The sequence below is a fragment of the Pteropus alecto genome, unplaced genomic scaffold (assembly GCF_000325575.1).
Source record: "Pteropus alecto unplaced genomic scaffold, ASM32557v1 scaffold121, whole genome shotgun sequence".
NCBI lineage: Eukaryota > Metazoa > Chordata > Mammalia > Chiroptera > Pteropodidae > Pteropus > Pteropus alecto.
In genome coordinates, this window is record NW_006434369.1 from 16,995,000 (window position 1) to 17,004,459 (window position 9,460).

A 9,460-nucleotide genomic window follows, 5' to 3' on the forward strand; every position below is an offset into this window, starting at 1 on the left:
GAGAATGGCTCCCTGCCTCCCGGGGACGCGGCGGCCTCGGTGCCCCTCGGGGGACGCGCGGGCCCAGGCAGCGGTGGGGAGATCCAGCCGCTGCCCGCCCCGCATCCCTCCGGCGGAGGCCCGCACCCGAGCTGCTGCTCGGCGGCGGCGGCCCCAAGCCTCTTGTTGCTGGACTACGACGGGTCGGTACTGCCCTTTCTCGGGGGCCTTGGCGGGGGCTACCAGAAGACCCTCGTGTTGCTCACCTGGATCCCAGCGTTATTCATCGGTTTCAGCCAATTCTCGGACTCCTTTCTCTTGGACCAGCCGAACTTCTGGTGTCGCGAGGCCGGCAAAGGCGCTGAGCTGGCTGGGGTCACTGCCACCAGTCGGTGGGGAGCTAGCGACGTGGCCAACTGGACCAGCCCCCCGACCACCCCCTTCTCCACTGCCGCCTGGGGGACCGTGGGCAACCTTAGCAACAGCAGCGGCGCGGAGAGGGGCGACACGCCAACCCTCTCGCCCCCTCCGGACAAGGGGGACAACACTTCCAACTGCGACTGCCACGCGTGGGACTATGGCATCCGCACAGGCCTCCTCCAAAACGTGGTCAGCAAGGTAAGGCCCGCTACCAGCTCCAGCCCCACGTCCTTCTCCTGAGCCCTTTTCAACTCGTAGGTTTCCATTCTTCCCTCAGTCTCTCTCCATGCAAACCGAGGTCCAAGCCCGAGGAAGCCGAGAATAGAAGTCCCTAAAGTGATGCTAGCCTGTGTGTACTCGGCTTAATCGCCTTCAGTCCCCCAAACGAAATGCATTTACTTGGGTGTGAAGAGAGAGCTTTTTGCTGTTCTCCGCAGTGACACTGCCTCCCAACTCTAAGGGGCACCATGGTCTTTCCTAGTTTGCACCCAAACTCTTGTCCCAGTATTCATAGCGAAAGAGCATCCCTCCCCCTAAAAAGACTCGAGCTTCCTTCTCCCACCCTTAGAGCTGTCAGCCTCATTAGGGTAGGGGTGGCGGATGGAAGCTGTCACCCTCATTAGGGTAGTGGTGGCGGGGGTGGCGGATGGAAGGTAAGGCCGCTGACCTGTCACCAAGTCAGCTTGGGAGGACCCACCTCATTCAAGGTTTGCTGGTAGGTCTTTGCTCTTCTGCCTTGCTAGTTGTCTCTATGTCTTCCACAAAGAAATATCTATCTATGAGAATAGTGCCCTAATCCCAGATGTTCCTTCTGGCAGACCTCAGCTTTTCCCCAGCTTGGTTTGGAAACAGACTAAAGCCAACTAAGGAACCGAAGTTTAGCCAGAGAAGCAAAGAGCTTTTGAAAATTCCCTTTTCTCCCTCCCCAGGCTCAGTCCTCTCCAAAGAGGGGCTTATTTAGCTTTAGACTTTGCCACACCAGTGTTCTCTCCAGGGTTTTCTCAGGGCTATAGTAAATATCACTGGAGTGTAGGAAGGACACTGAGAATGTGTTTAGTATTTCGAGACCACCACTGCTCTTACATAGCAGCTGCTTCTGTCTGAGGCACTGAGACCTTGGTTTAGTTGAGCTTCCCACTTGCTCTTAGTCCAGTGAAGCCCCTCTAGCAGAAGTATTGCATTGTGTGAATGTGAACTGGAATGTTTGGTGAGAGATGTGTGGCCAGCATAAAAATAGAAAATGGGCAATGTTAGAAAATCAGTGTCCAAGACATCTATAATTTTCTGGATTTTTTTTAACATGTAAGAGATATTGTATGCTAGTTTGTTAAGAAATTTGTAGTAATTTGCATTTCAAAGTAAATGTAGACCACTTCCCCTTATGGGCAGTTCTGGGCAGAGTTTTAAACTGCCTTGTTTAAACGTGAGACTGAAATTTAACAGTTCATGATACTCAGTGTGCATGTATTTTTTTCGCCCAAAATGCATGTTAGTAAACAGTTGTAGCTCATGAATGTGTAAGATGAAACTCTTACATCATCGCAAACCTTGTTTTAATCTTGTACCAACCTGGCAAGAAATGATCTGTCCTGTGGGAACTGTCTGGATTAGCTGTTAATGGGGAAGGTCCTTCCAGCTTAGTTCACCTCAAACCACTGGCCCCCCACCCCCATCAGGCTGGCCTTCCCAAAGTTATTTCTGTGACTCTGTTTTCCAGCCATGGAGGGCAGTATTTGTTTCTTGTTTACCAGAATGGAAAAATTAAGAACAATGATGCCAGTGACTGTTTTAATACTCTTTATATTTATGTGAAAGTAAGGATTTGGCAACATTTTCAAATACTTTAAACCCCTTTTTAAAGTACAGGAGGAATAGTATAGATCAAAGCAACTGTATGTAGTAGAAGATATTCTGTCCTGGAGGCAGAGGAAAGGTGAACTTAAAAGATAGGAAGTGGGATAGAGCATCATTGTCTTATGGTAGAGACCCAGAAACAAGCTATTCACACTCTGCCATGGATGGTGGGAGGCGAGAACTAGAATAGTTCTTGAAAACAGGCTGTGCAGACATATTGGAGAGCTGGACAGTTTTCCTAAATTAACACTTGATGTGTGCAGTATGTTTTGGGGGTGCTAGATAAGTCATAGTTACATATAGCTGACAAGGCAAGACTGGGAGGAGAAGACTTTGGGACAATAGTTAGAGACACATTTTCTTGTAAGATAAGGACTGGAAAGGACATATCGATTTTCATGCACAAATGAGATCTAAATAAAGGACTGTCTTTCCACAGTGTTCTGTTCCATAACAAATGCTTTAGAGAGCTTTTTAAGCACATTTTCGGTATGTGCTAAGGCAGACTTTCTCCTCTGCTGGCTGTGCACATTGGATACACGATCAGATGTACAAATATGAATTTATACTGCAATAGGTGCTGAATTCTAGAGATCAGGTGCCTGTCCCCTTTGTGAGCAGAAGGAGATGAAAGTTCTTTCCCAACTCTATACCATGATCTTCCCACAAAATGTCTGTATCATTAGACTTCCTTCAGCACATATGTGCCCCTACAATATACACCCTATTCTATCCTTAGGTGTTAGGTGCGAAGGGGGATACAGAAGAAATGTGAAACATGTATTATATTGTATTATGTTATATTGTATCATATTTATTATATGGTATATTAAATATGTTATTGATATATATTATCTGTCTTATATTATGTATTATATAGCCTATTGTATATGCTACAATAGCACCTACACACATGAAACTGTCAAGCCAGTTAGAATCCTGGGTTATTATAGTTAAAAGGGATCTTGAGGCTGACAAACCTCTCTCCCCTCCTGAATGAGATCCCTGGCATGGATATCCCATCCATAATGGGAAGGGACCCCCCATTAACCAGGCAGCCTACTCCATAGTTGCTCTTCCTTGCAGAGAGGCATGTTTTTTGGTGACTATAACTTGGGTCATCTCATGCTTACTTGTGCATCTTGTTCCTCTGAATTATTCTTTTTCTTTCATAAAATACATGTTCAGATGCTTGAGGATGTCCAAGTATGTAGTTTCTTTCCTGGCTGAGAAATCGCCAGCTCCTTCACTCATTTCCATATATGACAAAATATGCCATACTGATTGCTCCACTTGACATGTGTGTCTCTTAAGCATGGCACCCAGAATACATGCAACTTGGCAGGCCCTGTGTCATCTAAAGAGAAAAGAAGAAGGATGGGCACTGTGTCCATGAACAGAGCCTACAGTTGATGCATTAAGGCTTTTAGTAGACATGACATGCTTCTAATTATCTTGAGACCATGGTCGCCAAACCTGTATGGGATTGTGCTATGTCAGGGCTTTCTCAGCCTACCCTTGTGTGACATGGTGCATGATATAGGTTTCATCTTAATAGTTTGAGGTTATTAGATCTCTCCTATTAGGATCTTTTTATCTTTCTATTTTTGCCTTGGTCCTTGGTATTTTTTATCTGTTTTAGAATTTGCAGTGCATTCAAAATAATAATCATAATGCCAACTTTCTTTTGTGTGGCCCTATAAACTTTTCAAAACATTTTCACATATATTTCCTTTTATTAAGAATGTTGAGTAATCCAAGGCCAGTGTGAACACTGAGCATTATCTTGGAGTTTAAATCAGTTGTCACACACTTGAGTGGGCCAGGTGTTCTGTACAAGAGCCTGGTGTTCAACTTCCTGATGACATTTATAGCGCTGTATTTTATCTCCCAGACATGTTGAAAGATATTGTCAGTGCCTTCCTGAAAAAAAGAACCGAATAAATTCCTGCACAGTCACTTAGAGGGCAGCTCTGGGGGAACTGAGGCCAGTGGGTCAGGAGCCCTTCTCACCTGGTTTCCCTGTCCCATGCCAGCATTCCTTGTGCAGCCCAGAGTCTCAGGTACTTATGGGATTTTAGTCCAGCTTAAGAAACCACAACTCTGCTTATTTTAAAATATTTCTCTTAACAACTTGCATAGTTTATTCTGCACTGTTTTGCTCACCACTTCCTCGGATAATCCCTAGAATTTTGCCAAAAATCAATGTCATCTAAACTTTCTAAGCTCCATTCTTTTTCTGTATAGGAAGTTTGAGATGCTCATCTATCCGGTCTTCTGATATTTTTCTGTTCTCCGTGAATTCTCAAAGATTGCTGGCTTTTATCCTGTAAAGACACCGGAGAGTTGTTTAAATATCCTGAAAAGTAATTTATATTCTTTTCCTGGTACTCAAGACTAGAAATTATTTAAAGTGACTCAGTATAATTTAATTAGGATTAAAAATAATTACAATTTCATTGCAATAGTAATATTTTAAAAATATTACAATAGTAAATGACCTACTGTTAGATCATTCTAGTGTTTTATTTTGTCTAGTATATACAACACAACAGTGAACATCTTTATGCATATCTATTTTTTAGAAATTGACTGTAATAAATAATGCATGCACATGGGACAGAAAGCAGACATGTTTTTGCCATCTCTGCCTCAGGTTTCTCTCTTCAGAAGCAACCATGGTTACCTGTTTCTTACTTATCCTTCTAGGAATATTCTAAGTATATTTTCATTGATATATTTTTCTCTCACAAACAATAACATATACACTGTTCTATACCCTTTTTCCCCCTGCTATATCGGAGATGGATGCATATTAATACAGAGAGAAACCCTCATTCTTTTCTGTTGGCACAGTATTCCATTATAAGACTGGGCCATAATTTATTCAACTAGTCACCTACTAAGGGGGCATTGAGGTTGTTTTCAGTCTTTGCTATTAAACAGTATGTAATGAAATCCTGGAACACATGACTTTCTTAGAAGAGGAGGGTCAGACTGCATTTTTATTATGATAGATGTGGTCAAAGGGTTCTCTACAGAGATCTTGTTACCAATTTACACTTCTATCAGTAATTCGTGAGGTCCTGTTCCTTCCCCATACCCTCCCTGAACCAGGGAGTTAACCATACTTTTAAATGTCTCCTCGTTCGATATGTGAGAAGTTATATTTCATTATTGTTATGATATGCATTTCTCTTTTTATGAGGGGGTTAAACATCTCCCTGAAATTGAGCCATTGTGTTTTCTTTGAACTTTTTCTCCATGTCCTTTGCCTTTGTGTGTGTGAATGTTGGGGGAGCTTTATTTTCTTACTGATTTGTAGAAGTATTTTATGCATAAAGTAAATGAACCCTTCTGGATGTCTAGTAAATATTGTTTTCTCGGTTATTTATCTTTTGATTTTGTTTATGGTGCTTTTGTTAGGCAGAAACTTTTGGTCTGGATAGTCAAATGAATCTTTTTCTTTTATGGTTTCTGGGTTTTGTGTTACTATTAGGGCTTCCATAATCTTGAAATATTAAGGGAAAAAATCCATGTTTTCTTCTAATAGTTTTATGATCTCAATACCTGTTTAATTTGGTGTAGCAGGGATCATTTTTGGTTTTATTGAACTATTAGAATGAATTGCTAGAAAGGGAAATAAGTATTAGGTCAGTGGTTATAACCAGCATTTCATGCAGGCTTTGACTTGCTCATACCAGTGTCCTAAAACAATGAATTTGTTGATGGTCCTGACAGAAAGACTGGAAGATAAAGTTGTTGAGCAGCTCTTTCCATCACCTTTTAGGAGACAGCACTTGTCCCGAGGCAGTGGGTCTCACTTTCCCTTCATCTTGTTTTGGACTAGCTGCAGAACATCTTTTTTCTTTTTCTTTTCTTTTCTCTCTTCTTTTTTGCCTTCAGCATTATTTGCAAATCTTAATTCATTTTGGCCATTAGCCCAAGGTAGGATTGAATCAAAAGTTAATGTCATTTAAAAACATGTTGGACTCTGGATGTCAGTCTTGGCGTTTCCACAAACCAGCGGTGTGCTAGCGCCAGCCTGGCCTCCGCTGACTGCGCCAATGTGCACGTCTCTGTGAGGCTGCACATTCAGGAATGTCACATTGGTGGCTTGGAATTGGCCATGGCAGGAGCATTTACACCATGGAAACTGGCACAACAGGGTTTTATTTTTTTTCTTCAGAAAGCCAGTTGTCAAGCAGTTGTCACTCCACTGAGCATGATCCTGAGCCATTCTTTTCCTTTTACTTTTTTTTGTAAACCTTTTTCTTCAATCCCTCCTTCCTTTCATAGATATGAATGCCTATTCTGAGGCAAGCATGGTGCTGTGTATTAGGGGTAGGTGGAAATCGCTCAACTCACAGAGTTTATAGATTAATGAAGGAGACACACCTTAACAAATTGAATAATAACCTTTTAATTACGAACTGAGTTAAATGGTGTGGAAAGAAAGGGAAATGAGAGACTAGAACAAGGAGCCTGGCCTAGACTGACTAGTCTCTGAGCGAAGCTGACATCTGAGATCTGAGGTTTGAATAGGAGAAAGAGCGAAATGAGAGAGAGTTCCAGAGAGAGGAAGCAGCATCTGCAAGGGCCCTGTGTCATCTAGGAGCCTGGAATTGATAGCAGGCAGTGTAGCTTGTAACATGGAGGGGGAATGGCTTATAAAGTTAAGATAATAAGCCATGAGATAAACTCAGCCAATTGAGGGGATGAAGTAGGAATGAAGAGTGGCAAGGGAGAGTGTGTGGGGTGAGAACAGGGCCTAGGACCAAGCCCTGTGCCTGCAGTGGAGACTTGGGGCGCTGTGGGTAGGCAAAGGGGAAGGTGGAGACCTTTGAGGGGGTAAAGGCAGCCTGACCAAACGTTCCATGGGAAACCGGGACTGTTTATGCTGTCAAAAGGAAAGTAACTGGCCCAAGGAGAGGTCCTGAGGAGAAGCTGTGGAAAATCATGCTGGAGCTGTAGGTACAGACCAAACTTTGGGCAAGTGGGTCTGGAGCCTATTCCCAGGGCTATTGACAGGAAACAGCTCCAACGGTTGGAATGCTCGAGTGTTTTCAGTTGCTCTCCTGCTCAAAAGGGGAGGATGCTACTTAAATTTCCACAAGGCTGAAAGACCTCGATATGAGAAATCATAGGTCTATAATTTCCATTCGATGAGCTTTACTTTGCCAAATACCGAGTGTAGGTAAAAAATCATCCTGGTCACAGCCAACATATAATGTCTTCTAGTCTAGAGTCTTAAGTTCATAGATGAGAAGACTGAGGGTTGGAGTGGGGGAGGGTCGCTGACTTGTCCAAAGCCCCTCTAGAATTAGAGTTAGAATCCAGTTCTCTGCACCCTGCAGGGCATTCTTGCCTCTACCCTGGAGTGACCCCTACCAGGGGAGAGGGTTCAGGAAGCACTGGCTGGGCTCCTGCTCTTTCTCTTTGGGTTGAACTCTTTAACTGGTCTATCAGAGATGGTCTCCTGCCCGAGGATGATCATAACTCTACGCGTTGGTTACTGCAAGTTGAGGTGTGCTTGGTTATACTGTTGCTTTGTGAGCGTGGGCTTGTGCAAACCACCTCTCTGGACAGATTTCTCTATTTCTACACCTTCTGCCTTTATTGCTCACTTGTGTGGAACACCCTTTCATCCTTCCTTCAGCCAGGTCATCCCTGTTCATCCTTCAGATCAGATCAGTCCCCCTCCGGTCTTCCCAGCACCCAGCTGTCCCTTTGTCATAGCACTCACTGTATGGTGATCAGATTAGTGTCTGTCCATCCCCCACTGGAGGTGTGTCTTACTGGTCTTTTGCCCGCAATGTCTTCATCATAAATGTCTGAGCTCACCTGAACTTGAGTTATGAAAAGAGTGGGAGTTTTTAATTTGGTAGATGTGGGTCCAAATCTTGACTATGCTGCTTATGCCCAGTTAATCTTTGAGAGCCACAGGAACTTCATCAGTAAAGTGAGTCACTGCTCGCCTTACCTTGAAGGCTGTCCTGAGGTTGGAATGAGAACATCTGGGGAGAGCCCACTGCCCTCTTTCCAGGCACATGGCTGACAGGAGGCACCTGGGAAATCTCATCCTTCTTCCACCACCTGTGGGGTGAGAGCTAGCTGAATAAGTCATCTGAGAAATGCTTAGGTGGAGAGATGCTGATAGGCCACACCTGGAAGGGTGGTTATTCCTTGGGAGCTCCTTCCCCAGGAAGGCTCTGATGGCATGGGAGCCAGGTGTGCCTTTAAGATGCTTGATCTGAAAGACTCTAAGGGGGTTGTTTGTTTTCAGAGCTCTAATCTGCAAACGAAACAGGTCACCAGCCACAGGGCTCAAAGGGGATCTGAAAAGGAAAGGATTTTCCATGACCCTGAAGATGGGAGTTCTCAATGTGTATAGAAGTCTGGGTTAACTGTGCCAGGTGAGAAAGGGATCAGAGAGAAAATGCAATTAGAGAGTTGATGGTAACCTTGAGCTGTGACAGCAGAGATCTGAGAGAATTTGAGGGCCAAGGGCCCACCTGTAGAGCTGCCCTGTCCCACCTGGAGTGTTTATCCTCACTGAGTTTTCATGGGAGAATATTGACTCTGACCTTAGTAGTCCATAGACTTTGATCTTCTTTGAGTTGGGATTTAGTAGTTTTGCTCTTTCATTTGCTCAGCATTTACTCAGTGCTGGTCATTATACATGGGCAGACCTCCCTCCCAACAGGTGACCCACAAATTGACAAAGCCCACTTTTCTAGGAAAGGGGGAGCAGTGGCTATTGATTGATTTAAGTGGATTTCCCCTAAAATAAATCGTTGCTGTAATAGAACACTGCCAGGGGGCCCTCTAGGCCATCCATGTGCATAGTATTATACTTCATCAAACCTCTCTTATGACTTTTGGTTGCAAGAAAACAAATTTCAAATTACATTAACGAAATGAAAAATTTATTCAAAGGAAGCAGGGATGGCTCAGGATGGGATCTGAGACCAGAAAATGTTGGTGAGGGTGGGGTATCTCTCAGGAGGCCTGCTGCCACCATGGTTCTTTCAGAAACCACACATGCTCTCATCCCCTTCTCCAGAAGTCAGCTTTGTTCCCCCTCCAGACTGGCTTTGCCCTCTGCTTTTGCTCACCTGGCCCCTGATCAAGCAATGGCCGGCACAACTGCCTGTATTCCTCTGTCTAACTCCAGGTTCCTGGATGTGAATCTGATTTCCAGCTT

General features: G+C 44.1%; 1 protein-coding gene across 1 annotated transcript in view; it reads left to right on the forward strand.

The window, feature by feature from the left end:
* Window positions 1-9,460, forward strand: part of SLC22A23 (solute carrier family 22 member 23) — a 175,575-nt gene that overhangs the window by 1,261 nt on the left and 164,854 nt on the right. The window contains exon 2 of the mRNA XM_025044915.1: window positions 4-597. Coding sequence (XP_024900683.1) covers window positions 4-597 — 594 coding nt within the window. The remainder of the gene's footprint in view (window positions 1-3; window positions 598-9,460) is intronic.